The 23,367-nt window shown below is 46.7% G+C and overlaps 1 protein-coding gene across 1 annotated transcript in view; it reads right to left on the reverse strand.

The window, feature by feature from the left end:
- Positions 1–265: 265 nt before the first annotated feature.
- Positions 266–23,367, reverse strand: part of TMF1 (TATA element modulatory factor 1) — a 99,142-nt gene continuing 76,040 nt past the window's right edge. The window contains exons 12-17 of the mRNA XM_029601066.1: positions 22,078–22,147; positions 21,896–21,988; positions 20,836–20,955; positions 18,965–19,117; positions 13,636–13,761; positions 266–663 (exon numbers count right to left, since the gene is read on the reverse strand). Coding sequence (XP_029456926.1) covers positions 520–663; positions 13,636–13,761; positions 18,965–19,117; positions 20,836–20,955; positions 21,896–21,988; positions 22,078–22,147 — 706 coding nt within the window. The 3' untranslated portion in view covers positions 266–519. The remainder of the gene's footprint in view (positions 664–13,635; positions 13,762–18,964; positions 19,118–20,835; positions 20,956–21,895; positions 21,989–22,077; positions 22,148–23,367) is intronic.

Consider the following 23,367-nt stretch of genomic DNA (forward strand, 5'->3'; position numbering starts at 1 on the left):
TACGTTTGCCATGCATCATGCTGTTTTATAAGACAGATCAGCAATCCAGAAAAATGGATATACATATTCATGGGGATGTATGTTGTTTTTTTTAAGTTCTGAAGCTACAGTGTAAAACACAAAAAAAATAAATCACAGGAGTGTTCTATCAAATCCTCACAATATTCACACAGAGCTTCCTTTTTTGGTGATGCACAGCAGCTGTTACTTAGTCTCTGTGCTACTCAAGTACAGACACTGAAACTAGTCACTTTTTTTCCATATGTGAAATAAAAGGGATTTATTCCAAAAATAGTCATTTAAATATTTCATAAAATAAATTAACTGAAGGCAGGTACTGCTGTTACAGAGTATAATGATTCTGTCAAGCGGAATTTAAAAATCATATTTTCTGATGTACATTAAGATTTTTTTTTTTTTTTTACAAAAATTTGTGAGTGCTCCATTTACATATTAAACATCTTAAATTTTACAGGTTTTAAATTACTAGTTCTAATGAACATAGAAAGACAGTAGGAACTAGGTATGTCTTTGCTTTAAAAGTTCATCTATTTGAGTCTTGTACATATTTTTTACATCTTCCAGATCAAGTCGAAGTTCCTCGGCCTTTTCTGCTTTTTCCCCGTACATCTGTAAAATTGTATTGTACCTCTGGTCCAAATCCTGCAAATAAATATGTATGGGCTTGGTTATTCTAGGTAGAAAATCAGGGAAACCAGAATTCAAATACCACTTCCCCCACCAATTTATTTATTTAGCTTGCATTAATTCAATGCCCTACCAGCTCACCCAGGTGAGTGTGAGGCCTTGGAAAGAAAGTGGGCAAGACTATGGACTGATTTAAATGGAAATCAGTTACCACCTTAGGAAGGAATTTAGGGTGAGTGCGAAGAACCACCCGGTCATGGAGGAACCTTGTGTAGGGTGAGTAGGTCACAAGGGCCTGTAACTCACTTACGTGATGGCTACTAGGAAAATTACTTTCCATGTAAGGTATCTGAGTTCGCAGGAATACAAGGGCTCAAAAGGAGTGTGCATAAGCCATGCAAGGACAACATTGAGGTTCCATGCCACGACCGGTGGCCGTAGAGGAGGCTTAAGTTGTAATAAGCCTCTCATGAAGCAACTCACCAGGGGTTGAGCCGTTATCGGGACATCCCCTGTTCCTTGATGGTAAGCAGAAATGGCACTAAGGTGCACTCGGATAGATGATGTCTAGAGGCCAGATTCCAAGAGGTGCCGGAGATAATCTATCAGACTCTATGTGGGGCAAGAAAAGGGATCCAAGCCCTTCTGTGTGCACCACAAGGTAAATCTCTTCCGTTTAGAGCCGTAGGATTTCCATGTGGAAGGCTTCTGTGAAGCTAAGAGGACTTGAGAAATGTCACTTGAAAGGTTGAGTGGTTGTATCATCAACCTTTCAACATCCAGGCCGTCAGAGACAGGGTCTGGAGGTTCGGGTGGCGTAACTTGCCGTGATTCTGTGTTATGAGGTTGGCCGATGTGTCCAAGCGAATGGGATCCTGGACAGAAAGGTCGAGAAGTATGGGAAATCAAATTTGGCTCGGCCAATACGGGGCTATGAGAATCATTAAGCCCCGGTCCTGTTGTAGCTTCACGAGAGTCATGCTTATTAGCTGAATCGGAGGATACACATAAAGCAGGTCTGTGTTCCAGGGATGGGCGAAGGCATCCATGGTTGGTACTTGTCGGTCCCTGTGTAGGGAACAGAAGCGTTCCACTTTGCGGTTCTGACTGGAAGCAAAGAGGTTGATGGTTGGCTGACCCCACCGGTGGAAGATTCTGCTCGCGACCGAGGGATCCAGAGACCACTCGTGGGGGTGGAAACATCGGCTGAGGCAGTCCACCAGTGCATTCTATGTGCCCGCTAGATAAGTGGCTTGCAGAAGTAGGGAATGTGATGGGGCCCAGATCTGCGACACCTCCTGGCAGAGCAGGTAAGAGCCCGTGCCCCCTTGTTTGTTCAGGTACCACATTGCAACTTGGCTGTCTGTCTGAATCAAGACAATTTTGCTGGAGAGGCAGTCCTGGAATGCATAAAGGGCATACCACATCGCCCGAAGCTCCAGAAAGTTGATCTGAGAGGTTGCTTTGGCTGTTGTACAAATCCCTTGAGTTTGAAGGCCTTGGACAAGGGCTCCCCAAAGTAAGTTGGAGGCATCCGTAGTTAAGGTCACCTGAGGAGCCAGTTGCGGAAAGGAAGACCGACTTCTAAGTTGGCTTTGTGTGTCTACCAGGCAAGGGACAGACGAAGCTGGCTGGTTATGTGTACCAGGGACGACAGTGGTTGAGTAGCCTGTCGCCACTGAGATTTTAGAGGCCACTGGGTCACTTTCATGGCGAGGCGTGCCATAGGGGTGACATGGACTGTTGATGCCATATGGCTGAGCAACTTGAGTAGCTGGCCACCGGAGGCTCTTTTCCGACGGCGGATAAAGCTGGCAAGGTTGGACAGCGTAATTGCACAGTCGTTGGGTAAGAATGCTCTGGATGGTGTCGTGTCTAGGTCCGCTCCTACAAAAGGAGAGAAGATGAGACGGTGTCAACTGGGATTTGGAGTAATTGATTAGAAATACCAATGAGTTCAGAAGCCTTATGGTGAGACCGAGAGAGTCGAGGGCTCTTTGTTTGGACTGATTTTTTTATGAGCCAGTCGTCCAGGTATGGAAAAACATATACGCCTCTGCTGTGTAACTGCGCAGCCACGCTGCCAGGCACTTTATAAAGACTCGGGGTGCCGAGGCTAGGCCAAATGGCAGTACCTTGTATTGATAGTGAATGTGACCCACCACGAATCGCAGATATTTGCAATGAGGAGGGAAGATTGCAATAGGGGCGTATGCGTCTTGAAGGTCCAGAGAGCAGAGCCAATCCCCTTGTTGAAGTAGAGGAAGCATGGTGCCCAGGGATACCATTCTGAACCATTCCTTGCGAAGAAATGTATTCAAGGCACGGAGATCCAGAACAGGCCGGAGGCTGCCGGTCTTTTTTGGAATTAGGAAATATCTGGAGTAGAATCCCTTTCCTTGCTAATTCGGTGGAACCGGTTCCACGGCTCTGAGCGACAGAAGGGTTGAGAGCTCTGACTCGAGTTTTCCTGTGTGATCATCCCAGCTCCAGGATGGATTGAGTGGGAAGTCCGAGGGTATTTTTGAAGAATTTAGACAGTACCCATGGGCTACAATGGACAGTACCCACTGGTCCATGGCAATTGGATGCCAATTTGTTGCAAAGTGGCAAAGCAGCCCCCCACTGGAATATGGCTGCTGCTCTCTGGAAAAGAGTTAAAATCCAGCCGCAGGGCCAGCTTGTGGAGCTGGCTGTGGTCTAGATGTTCTCGCTTGGCATGCATGTCCTCTCTGAGGTGCCCGAGCTGGTCGTGCATGGGATGCAGGAGGGTAATATCTGCATGGCCTGTTGAATTGTTTCCTGGGTTCCCTACGTATGACCCTGTGGGTTACGGAGGGAACATCTGGGGAGACGGTTGACAACTGGCGCAGGGTCTCATGATGGTCCTTTAACTGGGCCACTGTGTCCTGGATCTTATCCCCGAACAGGTTGTCTCCTGTACAGGATAGATCTGCCAGTTTGTCCTGCACTTCCAGGCGTAGGTCCGAGGCCTTAAGCCAGGCCCAGCGTCTAGCACCGATGCCCGCTGCCGAGATTCTGGATGCTGTTTCAAAAGAAAGAATCATAGGCAGCTCTGACTTCATGTTTGCCTGCTTCCATTTCTTTTGGCAGGATGGAGGACAAAGTCTCCTGTTGTTGCTGAGGCAATGTCTCCACAAACTCCTGGACTTGTTTCCAGAGATTTCTAGTATATTGGGTCATGTATAATTGATATGCTGCGATTCGCGATATCAACATGGACCCTTGGAAAACTCTTCGTCCCAACGCATCCAATGCCTTCTGTTCCTTACCAGGAGGAGCAGAGGAATGTGGATGCAATCATTTAGCCTTTTTCTGAGCTGATTCCACAAATACCGAGTGGTGGGGCAGCTGACTTTTTTGAAAACCTGGGGCTTGTTGTACCAGGTAGGTAGCATCTGTCTTTCTATTGACTGGAGGTACCATACCTGGATGTTCCCACAGGCAGTGCATGAGATCTAAAAGAACTTCATGCACTGGTATTGCCATTATTTCCTTTGGAGCATCTACGAATTGCAAGACCTCCAACATCTTATGGCAAGAGTCTTCCTCCATAACTAGTGAAAACGGTATAGTCTCAGACATCTCTTTGACAAAACTGGCAAAGGAGAGGTCTTCTGGAGGAGATCTTTGCCTTTCTTCTGGTGGTGAAGGCTCTGAAAGCAAGTCCTCGGAAGTTCGTGAAGAATCATCTGAGGATGCATCGTCCCATGGATTATAGGGACTTTCTCCTTCTCCCAGTGGATCTCATGAAGGAGGAAGTATGCCAAAGCTGAGAGGGCGGGAAGGCATCGATGGAATCTGTGCTGGCATCGAGGGCACCGGGGCAGATGAGGTGCGCTTGGGTACCAGTAGCCCCGATGGCCCTGGCATGGGCTCCGGCATTGACGGTTCCCGTGGAGGGACGTGGCCGGGAATTGATTCTTCCTTCTGTGAGGAACCCGCTATTGGAATCGGGACCTGCAGTGGCCTCGATGGACGACTCAATGCCAGTGTGTCCGGTGGCAGAGGAGTTGGTAAGGTACCGATGAGCATAATCGAGGTGCTCGAGGAGTGGTGCAAACATCGAGGGAGCTGGATCCGGGACCAGTATGGGGGCTGGCAGCGGCAATTGGAAGCCTCGTAAGGCTTTCAGCACTGCCTCTTGGACCATGCGATCCAATTCCTCCCGGGAAGCTGGCATGGGTGGCATGGCTACTGGGGTAGGAGGCAGGCTAGGCATCACCGGAGCTTCCACGGGGGCCCATGGAGGCTCGGTGCCCGGCACCGGTAGGGAATGCCTAGGGGGGTCCCTGGTCCAGAGGAGGACGGGGGCTCCTCTCCCCAGGTCCTCTTCACAGGTGGCTCGATGGAACTCGATGCTGCTGCGGTATTAGTGCCGGCACCAGTTGGGGATGCCCGGTGCCAGTGTCAATGTTTCCCTCGGTGTTCGGTCCGTTCTTTCCCTGGCACCGAGGATGACGACACCGATGTCCTCTATGGAGTCAGAGATGGACGGTCACCCTGTCCACGATGCTCCTGGCGAATCGTCTCAGAAGTCGATGGACCCTCCATGGTCGGTGGCGCTTGAACTGGTGTCGATGGAGCAGTGCATTTTGAAGCAAACTGCTCCATTTTGTCCAGGCAAGCGCGACAGCCTTTGGGGGTCATTTGTGCGCAACTAGGGCATCGACGGACGTCATGTGAGGGGCCTAAGCATAAAACGCAAACTTCATGCGGGTCCGTTATGGACATGGTCCTCGGACACTCTGGGCATTTTCTAAACCCGGTCGCCATGTCGAAAAATGGCAGACGCGTGGTCGGTGACCGTCGGGCACCAAAGCGGTAAGCCGCCGGGAACAGACTGCAAGTAAGGGAAAAACACAGTTACCGAGCATTGGAGGGCGATGGGGGACCCCGGTGAGGGATTTTTTAAGAAGATAAACTTCAAATACTTCCATGAGGAAAGTTGTGAGAAATTTCTCACAGAGCTCCTAAACCGTGAGGCAACTGCTGTGCGGAAAAAAAGAGAGACTGAAGGCTACAGGGTTAGTGGCATGCTGGGCATGCTCAGTGTTCCAGTCAAAGTTCTAGAAACTTTGACAAAAGGGTTCCGTGACAGGGCTCCATCTGATGATGTCACCCATATGTGAGGACTACCATCCCGCTTGTCCTGGGAGAATAACATTTTGTTAGCTGGTTCATGGTTTACAATTTCCCCAGTAAGAGTAGAGCTAATTTAAGATGTTTCCAGATTGTTGATATATTAATGTAGACTACTGATGTATTATTTTAAGTATAGGATTAATGACATTTATGTATGCTGATAATTACTGTATTGCTTTTGGGTTATATCCAGTGCCCCTAATCTCCCAAGATTAAACAGTTTTTCCACGACTGCACAATTAGCTTGTTGCTACATAATCAACATTCCTGAAACCTTTCACACCTCTAATTTCAATCTTTCGAAGAAAGCTGATTTTTTAAATGTGGCAACACTCTGGTCAGCCACTAGATGGCCCTAGATCCCTGCCACAGAATTTAACTGCTTAGCAAGACACATCAATCCTGTGCAGCCCCTCCTTTGAGGCTGGCTGTAAATGGTGGTCTCAGTTTGCTCGGGGGGGGGGGGGGGGGGGGGTGGATAGGAGCAGCATGGTCAGTTTGAGTTAGTCTTTGGAGAGACTAAAAGGAGACTCTCCCCCCGCCCCCTTCAGTTCACTCACTGCTTGAGAGGATCTGCCTCCTTTTAGAAAGAGGCTTTACTGAGATTTTTGGATATTTGGTGACTGAAGTGAAACTTTGAACCCTTATGGTGAAGGTAGGTCCCAGATCCAGACCAATGACAGCATCGCCCTAGACAGAGAGAAAAGTTTTGGAAGTAAAGAATGTTTTCCCCTTGTTTTGTGAAGAGGATTTTGATCCACCTTTCCTCACAGGGAAGCTGGGCTGGTGGACCTGGTTTCCTGTATGTGCAGACTTTTCCTATCAGAGAAGTCACATCTATTGATAATTCGGGGAGAAGAAATAAGGAGACCTTCAACAGGATCTCCACCCTAAAAGACCAGGACACAAGCTGGTGGGCAAGAGACAGAACATTGGATTTGGGTAGGATTTTTCTGGGACTCCCCCCAATAGGATTTCTCTAACCCACTGGAACAGTTTATACACAGAGAAAATGTGTAAAGCTCCCTCCCAGGAACTTGAGAAAAGGACAATAGCTCACAACCTATTGTAAATATTCCTACTGTACAGTTTCATTTGGGGAATCCCTATTGGACATTGATGGAAGTTTTTGAGATAATCAATAAATTTTATTTGAACACCCAATCTGTGTTCAACCTGTTTGTCCCAGTAGCCAAGACAACTACAGAGAAGTACACACACTTAAGGAAAAGCACACCATCACCTGGGCCATGAAGGATTATCTTCACCCCCACAGAAAGAACTCACACTTTTGGATCTGCAGAAAAGGGGAATATGCCTGGGAAGACTGCTCCAGATAATAAATATTTTTATGGCCCTAGGGGAAGCAGTAAAGCTCCAAAGGGTTACATACAGATTGGTCATTTATATTTTACAAACAAAAATCAACTACTAACAAAGCAGTTTCCATAATTAGATGAAATATCTAGATTGTATTAGCCTTTCCCAAGAAAACTGAATGGAAAGAATAGGAAAAGGAAAAAAACAACCTGAAATAGGATCTGGAACCTACAGACTGTGAAGATAGCTTTCAAGCAATTCAGCATATGTGTACACACGGCCGTATGGAGATCTATGATAGGTTTTATGATCCACATGTATCAGATATGTGCCTTTTTTAAGATATAGGAAAATTAGTTCTTACCTGATAATTTTCATTCCTGTAGTACCATGGATCAGTCCAGACTGCTGGGTTTTGCCTCCCTTCCAGCAGATGGAGACAGAGAAAAACTTTGAGAGCTCTCTTGGCCGGTGTGCTACCTGCAGCTCCTCAGTATGACGAATTCCCAAGCAGAAATATGTAACAATTGAACAGGCATATCAAGCAAAGGACAAGGAGGAACTCCAATTAAACTAAATACATGTGAACTCTCTGCATAGGATAAGGAAAACCTATACCCTCCTTCGGTCTGAAAAATAACCAGAAGAAAAGACTGCAGAGACAGCTCGAGTGGACTCTCTCTTAAGACTGAACACCCTTATGGGTGGGCGTGTGGACTGATCCGTGGTACTACAGGAACGAAAATTATCAGGTAAGAACTAATTTTCCTCTCCCTGTAAGTACCCGGATCAGCCCAGACTGCTGGGATGTACCTAAGCTCCCCTAACTAGGGTGGGACTTCGAGAGTCCCGCTTGGTTGACGCTGCCACCGAAGTTGACGACAACAGTAATGTCTGGAAAAGGTATGCAGAGACTTCCAAGGTCGCCACCCTGCAAATTTCCTACAGCGAAACCAAATGACTTTCTGCCCAGAAAGCCGCTTGCGACTTAGTCGAATGTGCTTTCAAACCCTCTGGGACAGGTCGCTCATGACAAATGTAAGCGGAAGCAATGCTCTTTTTCAACCAGCGGGCTATAGACAATTTGGATGCTTTCTGGCCCTTCTTAGGGTCGCTCCACAAGACAAATAGATGATCTGAAAGACAAAAGGCATTAGTGACCTCAAGATAACTCAAAAGAACCATCAATTTAGACGCCTCAATTCTCGCTCATGAGGCGTCTCCAAGTCGGCATCAGACTGATTCAGATGGAAAGCTGAAACAACCTTTGACAGAAAGGATGGAACTGTTCGGAGAGAGACCCCTGAATCCAAAAAGCGTAGGAAAGGTTCCTGGCAAGAAAGGGCTTGCAACTCCGACACTCCCCTAGCGGAACAGATCGCCACCAAAAACACCGTCTTCAGTGTTAAGTTCTTCAAAGATGCCTTCTTAAGGGGTTCGAAAGGGGCCTCACACAGCAACCTCGAGCACCAAATTAAGACTCCATGACGGACATACAGGCCGGACTGGGGGATTTAAATGCTTCACCCCGCAGAGAAAACAGACCACATCCGGATGAACCACCAGAGTCGTCCCCTGAACTTTGCCTCTAAGGCACCCCAAGGCCGCCACCTGCACCCGAAGGGAATTAAAGGACAATCCTTTTCTGAGATTGTTCTGTAAGCAAGCCAAATCTGAGCCACCAAGGACTGATGAGGGAGGACTCCCCGCTCACAACTCCAAGATTTGAAAAACTTCCAAACCCTGACGTAAGTTAATGAAGTAGAGGTCTTCCTCACTCGAAGCAGGGTTGTAATGACATCCTCAGGATAGCTTTTCTTCCTCAACTGCTGCCTTTCAAAAGCCAGGCCGCAACACAAAAGCAATCCACCTTGTCGAAAAATATAGGTCCTTGATACAGAACATCTGAAGATGACTCAGGCGCAGGGGGCCGTCCACTGCTAGACTGACTAGGTCTGCGAACCAGGGTCTCGGGGCCACTCCACAGCTACCAAGATTACCTTTCCGGGATGAATTTCTATCCCCCGGAGAACCTTGCCTTTAAGAGGCCATGAGGGGACAAATAGAGCAGTATGTCCTTCAGCCACGGGAGCACCAAGGCGTTGACTCCTTCCGCTCCGTGTTTTCTCCTGTGACTGAAGCATGGAGCCTTGGCATTCCTTTGAGTTGCCATCAAGTTCAGATGGGGGGAGGACCCCATCTGCAGAGATGAGGCTCATTGCTTTGTCAGAGAGCTCCCACTCTCCTGGGTCTAACCTCTGATGGCTTAGAAAATCCGCCTGCACAGTATCGATCCCTGCTATGTACAAAGCCGCCAGCAAGGCTAAATGCTGTTCTGCCCAGGCCATCAGCTGCTCCGCTTCCAAGGCCACTGGACGACTCTTGGTCCCCCCTTGACAGTTGATATAGGCCACTGTTGTCGCATTGTCCGACAGGACTCGCACTGACCGGTTGAGCAAGAGCAGAAGAAAGCTCTGTAAACCCACTCTCGTTTCCAGGCAATTGATGGACAACAATGCTTCCTCCTGCGACCATCGTCTCTAGACAGACTATGACTGTCACACTGCCCCCCTAATTAGAGAGGCTGGCATCCGTAGTCACTACCACCCACTGAGGCACTTCGAGATCCACCCCACACCTCAGGTAGTCCTGAACAAGCCACCAGCCAATACTGGACCTGGAGGATTTGGAGAGAAGCAAGGGGAAGTGAAACTCCTCCGATATTGGATCCCAACGGGACAGTAATGCTCTCTGCAAGAGCCTCATATCAGCAAAGGCCCACAGAACCAACTCCAGTGTGGACGCCATGGAGCCAAGGACCTGCAAATAATCCCAGACTCTGGGCAGCGATGCTGCTAGCAGCTGAACTTGTGTCTGCAGCTTGACGGCTCTCTCTTCCAGCAGGAAGACCTTGCACACATGTATCGAACCGTGCCCCTAAGAAATCCAGGACTTGAGCAGGATGAAGATGACTCTTGGACTGATTGACAACCCAACCAAGGGACTGCAGACGTTGCAAGACTGTATCCACCACCTGATTGCAGAGAGCCTCTGACTTCGCCCGAATGAGCCAGTCGTCCAGGCTCGGGTGGACCAGAATCCCTTCCTTGCTAAGGGCTGCCACTATCATCATCACTTTGGTGAAAGTGTGCGGAGCCATCACCAGACCAAAAGGAAGGGCACAGAACTGGAAATGCAAGCCAAGGGCCGTGAATCGAAGAAATCTCTGGTGAGCCCTGTGGATGCCTATGTGCACATATGCCTCCGTCAGATTGAGAGAAGCCAAGAACTCCCCTCTGCACACCGCTGCAATGACTGAGCAGAGGGTCTCCTTTCAAAAATGTGAGACTTTGAGGGACCTCTTTACCTTCTTCAGATCCAGGATCGGACGGAAGGAGCCCTCCTTCTTCGGCACCACGAAATAAATGGAATAACGTCCCGTGCCCCACTCCTCTTGGAGAATGGGAACTATGGGCCCCAGACATTCCAGCTTGTGGATGGTCTGCTTGATTATTCCCCTCTTTACCGGCGAACCGCATGGGGAGATTACAAAGAGGTCCCGAAGAGGCTGAGCAAATTCTAAAGCGTAACCACTTGCGATGATATCGAGAACCCACTGATCCGACGCCATCTTGACCCATTCCTCTTAAAAGAGGGGCAACCATCCGCCTATAATGGGAAGGAGGAATGAGTTGGACACATTTCATTGAGATGATTTGGCCGTGAGGGATCCCTCGCCAGCTGCATCTCGGCTCGCTCATCGGCCACATAAGGACTGAGACCAAGGTTGAGACCTCCCCGAGGTTTGCCTTTGGCCCATACCAGGCGCTCTACTCTGACGGAATTGCCTCTGACCCTGAAACAGACAGCGGGTCGGCTGAAAAGATCTAAGCCCTTTAGGTTTGTCTTCCGGCAGCTTGTGAACCTTGTTATCCCCTAGAGACTTGATCAATAGTTCCAAGTCCTCACCAAAGAGAAACTTTCCTTTGAAAGGAAGCGCACTGAGCTGGCCTTGGAGGAAACATCCGCTGCCCAATTGCGCAACCACCAAAGTCTACAAGCGGAAATGGCAGACACCATAATCCTGGAGGAGGTTCGCAGGAGATCACACAGGGCGTCCACCCCATAGGCCACTGCCGCCTCCTGAGGGGGAAGGTCTCTGGAACTCAGAAGCTGTTGCACTCATCGCAGATTCACCTGGAACATTAAGCTACTGCAGACTGCTGCTCGAATACCAAGAGTCGAGACTTAAAATATGCGCTTAAGGTGAACCTCGAGCTTGGAGGTCCTTGAGGGCTGCCACCCCGGCTATCAGAATGGTTGTTCTTTTGGGGACAGCTGACACCAAAGCATCCACCTTAGGTACCTTTACAGCTCCAGAGTGTCTTCCAGCAACAGGTAGAGCTTGTCCGCTCTCCCTACCCGCAGGCCCGCTTCTGGACCATCAGTTGCTGAGCCAAAGCCGCTAGGGGACTTTCCTTGGAGGCCCCTTGGGAAGCCGAGGCTTATACAACCCCCCGGGCTGGGCTTGGCTGGCCGAAAAGGCCTGGTCATAAGGAGCACAAATTTCGCCAAGAAACCGGTTGGGCCCCTGAAATCCCCGCCCGCACCCCCCCCCCCCCCCTCGGGGGACCAGGGGCCATCGTTGGGAACTCATCAAAAGGGCCCTGGGGTCCACCAGGGCTCAAATCCACTGGCGAGAAGAAGATCCCCTTCTCCCCCCACAGCCTGTGCGGCAGCTGAAAAGATATTCAAAATGGTCACCGTTCCCGCACTCAGTGGGAATAGTCTGCCTCGCTCTCCCTGCTAGACGTCCTGCGGCTCACGCCCCAGAGCCTGGACACTGTTGCTGCCGCCGCGCCAAAAGAGCCTCCCTGGGGGCATGAAGCCAACCACCCGCAGCAGTCACGGGACCCAGGAACCTCCTCCAAACGCTGCCCCACTGCGCCAGAGCTCTTGCCGCAATGCTCAGTGCCCCGTACCGCTTGCAGCTGTACCTCTGCTGGCAGCAATGCTTTTTTTTTTTTTTTGTAAAGAAACGGTACCAGCTAGGAGGGCAAGGGTAGTCCTGGATCCTCGCTGAGGAAGGGGAGGGAACCGGACTACCGGCTATCACCCTCGGCACTAGAGACCTGGAGCAAGCAGGGTCACCAACCCAAGCTCCCGAAGAGCCTACGACCAGGGGGAATGGTCCCCCTGAGACCAGCCAAACCCCTGGGAGGACGAAGAGATGATCCTGTCCTGCTTGACAGCTGCTGCTCTTTATGAGAAATTCTCCTTTTCTATATATATATTTTTTTTTTTTGAGAACCCAAAAGTGATTCAGGTTTTGCACCACCTCCATCTGCTGGAGACAGATAAATACTGGGGAGCTGCAGGTAGCACACCTGTTAAGAGAGGGTGCTCTCAAAGTTTTTCTCTGTCTCCATCTGCTGGAAAGGAGGCAAAACCCAGCAGTCTGGACTGATCCAGGTACATACAGGGAAGTGCAATTCTACCCCTCAATATATGCATACATTTTTGCTTACCCGAACACATGCAATGCATTGAGAGCGAGGATGTCAATGCATTGAACATGTGTACCTTTCCTACTGACTTTAAAATATATGTGCAGGGTGCCTGCCTGCCTTCAGTTTCTGCTCCTGCTCTAGTCCCTTCCCTCGCAAACAGCCTGCAGGGAACCCTCTCCTTTTGTTCTCCCTCATTCCTCTTCTTTCTGTCTTGAAGAGGGTGGGGGGGGGGGGGGAAGCTGGAGAGGACAGAGAAAGCAGTCCGAATGTTTCCTTCAAAGATCTCTTAAATCCTTAAACCAAAAAAGATAGTTTTGATATAATTGCTGGATGTCGTCTCTTTAGAAGAATGTCATCTTTATACAAAAGTTCTTCACCCGCATATGTGGCCGATCATACCTAATTTTCAAAAACCAGGATGTGTTGTTTTGTAACAAGCAGAGAGGGCATTAAGTTCAATTCAAAGAAGCCATGATGAGTGACTGCAATGCAAAATCATGCAAAGCAGCTCCTTAGCTATGAACAGAGCATTACAAGTGATAGCTTCACAAAATCATTATTGCAAAAAAAATTAACTACCTCTCATAGAGGATTAGTTAAAGATTTTGAGATAAAGTCCATGCATTATGTTCCCACTGGGCTCATTTAGATACAGTGCTAACGTGAAATAACATGGGTACTTGTGCAATGTTTAGCGCAGCTTAGGGAACTGGCCTTGATCTGATGATATGATTATATCTTTTCTAGCATTTTAGGTCTATTAAAGCTATGATGTATAAAACATCTCCTAGAATGCATGAACACACCATAATAAAACCTTGGGCTTGCGGATACTATGAAGTTAATACAGAAACAAAAAATATGGTGGATTTTTTTTTTTTTTAGAATTCCATTGATATTTAAAATAATTTTTCTTACAAATTTTTAGGCGATAGGCTTTTCTTTTTGGACATATTTTAAATTAAGAGCACTATACTGCAAAGCAGCTTACCCGTAATTGTGCACGCAATTTGGGGATTTCCTTCACCTTTTCCTCCAACTCATCATTAAGGTTGGTTAATTTAACCAGTTCTTCTGCCATGATTGCCCGGGTCTTCTCCAAATTTCCAATTTCCAGCTGCAAGAGATACAGATAAATATAACTGCAAACTCTTTCCACAGCAGGCAAATGAGCAAGAAATTCAGTTGAAGTGATCAGAGGTACATAAAGGAAAATTAGTTCTTACCCGCTAATTTTCGTTTCTGTAGTACCACAGATCAGTCCAGACTCCTGGGTTTTGCAACCCTGCCAGCAGATGGAGATAGTTTCAGACACTGTACATAACCTAATGTGCCACCTGCAGTCCCTCAGTATTTACCTGTACCCAAGCCAAGATGACAGCAACACTAAAACTTAAATGCAAACCACACCCCCTCTCCAACGAGCAGGTGGAAGGTGAGGATGCCACAAAATGGAAACTCGCTTCCCAACATTAACTTAAGTGAACCACATTGAAAACCTCCAACAGCTCTGCACTGTATACAAACCGTCAGTACAAGCCGATCTGTGGTATTACAGGAAAAAGAAATTAGCAGATAAGAACCAAATTTCCTTTCCTGTTCATATCCAGATCAATCCAGACTCCTGGGATGTTCCTAAGCTACCTTAAACAGGATGGGAACTGGAGAATCCTGCTCGTAGAACACTTTCACCAAGGCCCATGAAAGCTGGAGCCCAGACATCCAAATGATGTCTGACGAAAGTGTGCAGTGGCTTCCAAGCAGCTGCCCTGCAGAGACTCTTGTTGCGGCTAGGTCCAAGATATCACCTGAGAAAGTGTCAAGAAAGCCCATAAACCCTCAGGCACTGGATGACCTTTAGAAATAAGTCGACCCGATCACCTCCTTCAGCCACTGCTCAATGGTAGCTTTACCTCCTTTCTTTGGACCACTCCACAGGCCAAAGAGGTGATCCAGACTACGGAAATCATTAGCAACATTCAGATACCTCAATAATGCATGCCTGACATTCATAAGCCTAAGCTCCCTCGCATGAGACAAGGAGGAAGCCACACAGTTTGACTTAAGATAGAACACCGAAACCACCTTTGGTAGAAAGAAGACAGCATATGTAACACCACCCCCAAATCTGAAATCTGTAGAAAGGGATCTCGATATGACAATGCCTGGAGCTCCTAGATTCTTCTGGCTGAACAAATAGCCACCAGAACAACCATCTTAAGTCAAATCCTTCAATCTTGCTCTCCTTAGTGGTTCAAATAGAGCCTAACAAACACCAGATTAAGATTACAAAATAGCATTTGACAAAGTCCTACATGAGAGGCTTCTAAAAAAACTAAAAAGTCATTAGATAGGAGGAGATATCTTTTTGTGGATTTCAAGCTGGTTAAGATAGGAAACAGAGTAGTATTAAATGGTCTGTTTTCACAGTGGAAAAAAGTAAACAGTGGAGTGCCTCAGGGATCTGTCCTTGGACCAGTGCTTTTTATTATATTTATAAATGATCTGGAAAGAGGCATAATGAGTGAGGGGATCAAATTGCAGATGACACGAAATTATGCAGAATAGTTAAATCTCAAGCTCATTGTGATGAATTGCAAAAGAACCTTGCGAGACTGGAAGACTGGGATTCCAAAGGGCAGACGATAATTAACGTGGACAAGTGCAAAGTGATGTGTATATAGGGAAAAATAACCCTTGCCGTAGTTACACAATGTTAGGTTCTATCTTAGGAGTTATCACCCAGGAAAGAGATCTAGGAGTCATAGTGGATAATACATTGAAATCGTCGGCTCGGTGTGTTGTGATGATCAAAAAAGCAAGCAAAATGTTAGGAATTCTTAGGCAAGGAATGACAAATGGTTGTCATAATGCCTCTGTATCGCTCCATGGTAAGACCACATCTTGAATACTGTGTGCAAGCGTCCATCGCTCTGTGATCCTTCCCCAGCGGTGCTGAGGAATGGGTCTGAGACCGCTTGGTTCTCGAGAGCAGATTCGACTACCATTAATTGATGATGAAGCTGTCACTTATCAAATCTGGGAACCTTCAAATCCGCCTTCTTGTTTACAGGAGGCACTGTGAGGGTGTGTTTCCACATCCTCAGCAGTAACTCCTTAAGGATTTCGTGCATTTTGTACCTGGCATCCTCTTCTGTCAGCAACTGAAATGGGATGGCTTCTGCCATTGCCCACACAAAACCTGCGAAGGTCAAGTTCTCAGGAGACTTCCTTCGCTGCTCTGGAGGAGAGGGATCTGAGGGGAGACCCTCAGAGCCATCTATAGATGACCCCATGGTGTCATAGCAGCCCTTATCCTCATTGACAGCAAACAGGGGATGGGGCCTTGGGCGCTTGGCCTTCTTCCAGAGATGCAGGCACAGGTGGAGCTAAACGGGGGAGGGGCTGCAGGTCTCGGTGTCCCAGCCGGCCTTGGTGGAGCTACCTCCTCAGAGGAACCAGCTATGACCACCGTATAAGCAGGGAGAAGGCTGTGGTCCTCCACTGATATGGTGGTCATAGCCTATACTGACCCAGCTAGCACCTGTCGTAACATGCTGATGAGTGTATGAAGCTTCTCAAACAGCTGCTCCAGAATGGATGGTGCTGGCACCAGTGCCATCGGCGCTACTGGACTGATGTCCCACAATGCCGTTCGACCATCAGTTGGACTTGCTGCTCAAGCTCCTCTTAAATCACTGGTGATGCCAACACAGACTGAGAGGAAGGAGGGGTGGCCAGATCCTCTTCAGAACAGAGAGGAAGATCAGTGACTGGCACCAGGACCTGTGGAGACCATCGTGGACTCCTGGCACCGATGGAGAGTCGCTTCATGGGCATCACAAATGAGCTAGCACATCCCCCTGTCTGGCACCGTGCATTGAAAGAGAACAATTCTTCTTCGGCTTCCTTTGATGCTCAGTACGGTCTTTCCCCAGTGCCGAGCCGAAGACAAAGACCCCTATGCCCTCAGCCTGGAAAAGCCCTATGACGGCCAGTCTCTGGCGCCCCTATCAACTGACAGTAGCAATGGAACCAACGGTCCCCACTGATGTCAATGGCTCGGTATCCATCGGTGCAGCTCCATGGTCCTTTAATGCTGATACCGCTGATGCCAATGGCTCGGTCTTCTTCGACCCGAAGAGGCACTCATCTTGTTGAAACGAAGACAACATCCTTTAGGGGTCATCAAGGCACATTTGCGGCAATCCTGGACATCATGCTATGCCCCCAGGCAGAGGACACATTCCTCATGGGGGGTCCATGATTGACATGGTCCTCAACCACAGAGGGCATTGTTTAAACCTGGACGTGGCCATGACAGGATGAAATAAAAGGGTAAAAAAAAAAATCAAACTCCAAGGCGATGGGCCTCAATGGTCGTTGGGCACCAAAGCACCACTGCCATGAGGAAATAGACCGTGAATGGAAACTTACTAGAAAACATTGAAAACCCTAGCTATGAATACTACGGGCGAGCACCAGGAGGGACCCAGCGAACACCATGAAGAAAAATGTGAAAAACACAAGAAAAATGAAAGTTATCCAAAGCGACTCAAAAAAACCAAAGTGATGATGCAGCTCCATGGAAAAAGAGACACTGGAGAGGGACCCTGCATTGACACATGGCATAGGGCATGCTCAGTGTGCCAAGTCAAAGTTCTAGAAACTTTTACATAAATTTTCCATGTCGAGGCTCCATCTGATGATGTCACCCTTCTGTGAGGTTGGCCATCTGCTTGTCCTCGGATAAACCCAAGTGACTATCGGAGTCATCTGACGTATTACGATCCACAGCCTCCATGTTGCTCTTGCCCACAGTGGCTGACAAGCACGCGAACCCTTCTTAGTAGGTTGCTTCGCTTCCACCAGGCGCCCCTACAGAAAAGTATGCATTTTCTGGAAAAATTCCCAAACTTGATACTTTCCGATCCTTCTCTCAGAGATGTTTCTGCTATCGGGAACAAGGCGGGGGGGGAAGGGGACACATCTGCTGATTGGCTTTTACCCCACTCCCCTCTGGAGTCACTATAGTCAGAGGGGATAGCCCAACATTGGCAAAATCCATAGCCTTGAGCAGCCAGACAACAGTGACACAGGCGCAGAGAAAGTGATGACTGGATGGCAAGCCTCAAAGATAGCAAGACGCTTAGACCTTTTTGTCCTTGGCGCCATAATCTTCCTGCACTGGGCTCTAGGTGACACCCTGCATGCCCACAAACAGTGCCCAGGAGTACATTAGCAAATACGCGCCCAAAACTAGGCCGCGGTCATATGCACACAAAAACTCGCACAAACACGAGCCACAGCCTTATTTGCACAAGTACCTGTGCGCGCCTATGTCAGTATATCGCCACGTTGCGAAAATGCGCGCACTCACCTGCGCATGGGAAAAATCGCTGCCGCAGTCTACCACACAACTGACAGAACCAAGCCTGAGGAGCAGGGCCTAGCCAAAGGCTACTCAACCAACAGAGTACAGAGCAAAAGCGGCTCAGGCTAACTTCCTAGAGAAGTGTGAGGGAAAGGGAGTAATACACAGAGCCACAAACACCAAGGGAAGAAGACCCAGTAAGCAGAGATGGGGAGACTAAATCTTCCCTACTCTTTTCTTTTTTTTTAAACTTACCTGAGCTCAGCCCTACAGGTCATTGGCTACGGGGGAGAGGGCACAATCCTTCATCGCCGAGCACTCTTTAGTTCTCTAACCCCGCTTCTCTCTCTTTTTTTTTTTTTTTTTTTTTTTTTTAAGTCTACATCTGCCCGGCTTCCAGACTTAAAACACTCAACTGAGGGAGGAACCAAACAGGTGTCACCTCAGGAGCTCAAGTGGTGCGCCAAAATCTTCTCTCTTCTCCTATTTTCTCTTCTTTTTTTTTTTATTACTACAAGCAATCCCCAATAGAGAGATGCATGTCTATCATCTGCTGGAGATGTAAAATACTGGCGGGCTGATGTCAGGGTAGGGCTATATGTCAGTGACATCAGTGATTCAGCTTTACTCCATTTCCTGGTAGGAGTGCATCCACTGGTGTGGATTGGCCTGCTTGAGATCAGAGGAAGCTGATGTTGAACACTCTAAATAAAGCTCTTAAAAGGAAAAAGCCTTGACCGCTTGTATTTGTGTCACAATACCCACAAAAATAGCAGGCAGAAACATCTGTGGATACCTTGTACCCATGAAATTTTTCAAAACGAAAGTATGGACACACTTTCATTGAAAAGTTGTTTAAACTCCACAGGTTCTTAAGTGCCCATGGACTTTGCACCTGGTCGAGCAGTTTTAAGAATTGCCCCCTAAATGTCAAGGTTTACAATACCTGTAACTGAGCAATCTCCCCTTCCCTCAGCTTTAACTGGGACTGAAGGTTTTCGATAATACTTGATCCTGCTCCCATCCTTACAGCATCATAAAGATTATTTCCACTGACAGACATGGTCATTGAGGTAAAGGAATGGTCATGAGAATCATCCTACAGGGAAATACAAAATGTATAGCCATTACTGATGACAATGATTTTTTAAGTGGCTCATCATTAATTACTAATCAGTTTCTTCATGTGACCAGTGTATGAATTACACATACAAAAACTCAAGTATCCAAACTCAAGGCTTTCACTGAAACTGATACATTACAACATTGATAACGACCAAAATATGTGCATCCTGTCATTACAATCAGAGTTAACTCTGACTGAATCAGAATATCAATGATAAAAGATATTAGATAAGAACAATGTACAGACACATTGGATAACCAAGTGAAAAATGGTGCAAATATATCAACCTCTCAAGTATTTCCTCTACACAAACAATTCTAACAATGGCAAACAAATACTAACCTTAAAACTAGCAAACAATATAAGCAACCAGTAACAGTTTAACCCTCCAAGAATTTTAATGTGTCTCAAGATTTAAGCGCTTCTTTCCAGGAAGTCCAAACTTACCACCAGCAGATGAAGGTTCTGCTGTCAGCACTCAATCTGGACTGAGATAAACTCAGTTCTTACTTTCCTATATATCTTTGCTTAAAAGGCAATTACTTCAAACAAAAACACTTCAAAAAAATCTTGTGTGAGTGATTCACACTGCAAGTAGATTAAAAGTAGTCATCTCATCTAATCCCCCTTCTACGGGTCGATTCAGTAAAGTCCGCGGGAGACCGGACGAACGCCCACTCGCCTGTGCGTGCGATTCTGTATTTAAATTAGGTGGTGCGGTAGAAACAGGCAAAAGGAGGTGCTAGGGACACTAGCGCGTCCCTAGCGCCTCCTTTTGACCCGGAGCGGCGGCTGTCAGTGGGTTTGACAGCCGACGCTCAATTTTGCTGGCGTTGGCTCTCGAGCCCGCTGACAGCCATGGGCTCGGAAACCGGATGCCGGCAAAAATGAGCGTCCGGTTTTCGGCCTGACAGCCTCCGGCCCATTTTAATTTTTTTTACTCTTCGGGACCTCCGACTTAATATCGCCATGATATTAAGTCGAAGGGTGCACAGAAAAAGCAGTTTTTACTGCTTTTTAGTGCACTTTCCCGGTGCCGGCAGAAACTAGCGCCTACCTTTGGGTAGGCACTAATTTCTTAAAGTAAAATGTGCGGCTTGGCTGCACATTTTACTTTCTGTATCGCGCGGGCATACCTAATAGGGCCCTCAACATGCATTTGCATGTTGAGGGCGCTATTAGGTGCCGCGGGTTGGACACGCGTTTTTTGCCCCTTACTGAATAAGGGGTAAGGGAAAACGCATGTCCAAGGGCAGGTTAACAGTGCGCTCCAACGGAGCGCACTGTACTGTATCGGCCTGCTTGTTGCTTAACAATATTTCTTAACACCCTTGCATATCAAAACACTAATAACTAGTTGCCCAGGAACAAGTACTCTCACCTTCTCAGATCAACTAAGTGACATTTGCAACTGTCAAACAAATTTTTGCTGCCCTGTTTATTTAGTGCCAAGTAACACAATACAAAGTTTTAAGGACAAACTAATTTTAAAAAATTCATTGTAATATCTGTTGTCTGTTTATTCCCATTAGAGCTGCTCCATAAATTCCAAAATTCAGATACAAAGCAGCTCAGGAAAAGCAGATAAAGTCACTGAGCCTGCAGGGATAATTGGCAAAGACCAACTCTAAAAGCAAACCTCATTCACAGGTTGTTATAGTTACAGGAAACAAAGTAATAGCATCAGTCACCTGAGAAAGAAGGGATGTTTGCAGCCCTGCCATATCCACCCCGCTAACCGAACTTGAGCGTGACAATGATGGCGTGCTGGGAACAGTCTCCACTGTGGGAAAGATATAGGGCTTGCGCTCCTTCAGTTAAAAAGAAAGAAAAAAGGAAACTGAATTAAAAAAGAGAGCAGAAAATGGAAAGTTTTTCTGTAAGGCAACAAAAAGTTGATGAGTGATAATTTTAGTAGAAGTAACTGTAAATACTTCTTTCACCTCTAGCCTGTTCTTAGAAGGCTGATGTATTAAGATGTGATAAAATGGGCCATTACTCCGCCAATGTTTATTGCATGTAAATGAGTTTGGAGGTAAATAGCATGAAAACATTTTTGCACAACACCACAGCCATTATTGCAGAAAAAATGGTGTAGTTATGTTTCTCATAAAAATGGCTGTGCAGTGGTATTTGCACATTTTATGTATATTTAGCTATGTGAACACAGGTAATGAGGTGATTTATGTAATTATGCAGTTCAATACCTATTTTTGCATAAATTTTGTGGTGATATTCGCAATAGCTAACACACAGAATAAAATGGCAATCATCAGCAAATTTTCACAAATGGAATAGCGTACTTTGACAATTTAGCATGCACTAACACATTTGCAAACTTCGCCACACCTTAGTACATTGGCCTCCAGGTGAGAGTGCCAACCTTTCGCCTCACACCCACAAGAAAAAGTTATCCATTTCCAAAATGTCTGAACGTCATCACCCACGCAAACATCAGAAAATCACAAAAATCTCACTCATTTGTGAGTCAGTAAGTTCACAGGTACTGAATGCTTTCCACTAATGCACTTTACTATAGACACAAGTAGTGAGGAATAACCCAGTTACATGCACCAACACTTTTCTGACTGCACTTTGACAAAAGATCAGTGTTAAAGCCAATGATGAAGCTGTAGATGGGTTTGTAGCAATAGTCAGTTTGTGGCATGAGTGATTTTATGCATCACTGGTGCTATGCTACATTAATGATTTAGTTAAACTCATAATATGAAGAGGACAATAAGATAGTACCTTTTCTTTAACTGCTTCCTGTGCCAGAATGACTTTCTTTTTTTCTTGCTCAACCTTCATTTTCTCCATTTCCAATTGGGTACTCAACAGTGTCTAGAAAATAAGAGGAAAATCACAGATTGTTAATTGGAATGCAGTCAAAAGTCAGAAGGAATGTTTTAATGTTGATACAGTATTTATACCTTCTCTTTTCTTGCCTCTTCACAAGCTCTACTGTGCTCAAGTCTGAGACACTCCAGTTCCACCTGGTATCTGTATGAAACAAACCAGAAGCTTACTTTACTGCTAACAAGTTTTAGAGGATTTCATTTTTGGGTGCAGATTAAAAGCGTGCAAGCAAAAATGAATTAGGTACGATGACAGAGTGCTAACACCCCATATGTGGAAACCCATTCTCACTGAGAACAGTTTCAAACGCAATGAAATGCAACCAATGTTTAAGTCCAAGAAAAATATAATCTTAACAGGCACCAAAACCAAAATACAAAACAAGTGCCAAAGTACAAAGGTTTAGCAGTAAAGACACAAGAGTAAACAAGCCAAGCAGGCAAGCACACCGAATTAAGGGACAGGAAATGTAGGCTCAAGACCTTGATAAGAACATACATGGATGCTTCAGAGAAATTCCCAGTAAGACAAGCATCAGTGACTATTTGTATCCATCCAGTTTTAATTGCATCTTATGTGGTGTTTTTGTTTGTAATGATTTTTATTGAAGTTTTAGAAGAGACATACAGCAGTCCAAAACAAATGAGGGTCAAACCATCAAGCATACATAAGCCAAGAACCCCCCATTATGAACATGAACTGGAACAATACTGTACCCTCTTACATAATAATATCAGTAATGTACAATAAACATCATCAAGGTAAAGACACGTCAACCCTCCCTCCCCTTTCCCTCCCTTCCCTCCCCTATCCCACCGGTCTCTCAACCCTCCCCCCTCCCACTCCGCTCAGGGGGTCACTCGTCCAAACAGCAGTTAACCAACAACCCATATTAGTATATATAGGGGAAGAAACCTGTAATCTCTGGAGCACCATCCCCGGATCCCCAATCAAGCAGGAGACCACCCGTTAAGGAGAAGAGAGAGAGATATATGTGTTCCCCTAATAAACATATTCAAGAAAGAACCCACTGAAAATTATGAAAAATCAGCGCAGTATGGCGCACCCAGAACTTTGGGAGCACCCTATACTCAACTACCAAGTTATTGAGTCAAATCAGAGGCGTTTAAGGATAAAGTCTGAAGAATTGGAGACCAAACTTTGCGAAGCTTGGTCCGCTGGGCCTGTGAAGTAGCCGGAAATGATTTACGCTCCAGTAGATAGATTTCCAACATGGCGTCCTTCCATTCGCGCATAGATGGGGGCATGGAGGAGATCCAATGGCGTAAAATAATTTTAAGGGCCGTCAAACGGCCTTTATGGAGTAGTAAAATCCTCGGTGTTCGTGCAGCCGCAGGTGAATG

Source organism: Rhinatrema bivittatum, chromosome 4 (assembly GCF_901001135.1).
Source record: "Rhinatrema bivittatum chromosome 4, aRhiBiv1.1, whole genome shotgun sequence".
NCBI classification, from domain to species: Eukaryota; Metazoa; Chordata; class Amphibia; order Gymnophiona; family Rhinatrematidae; genus Rhinatrema; species Rhinatrema bivittatum.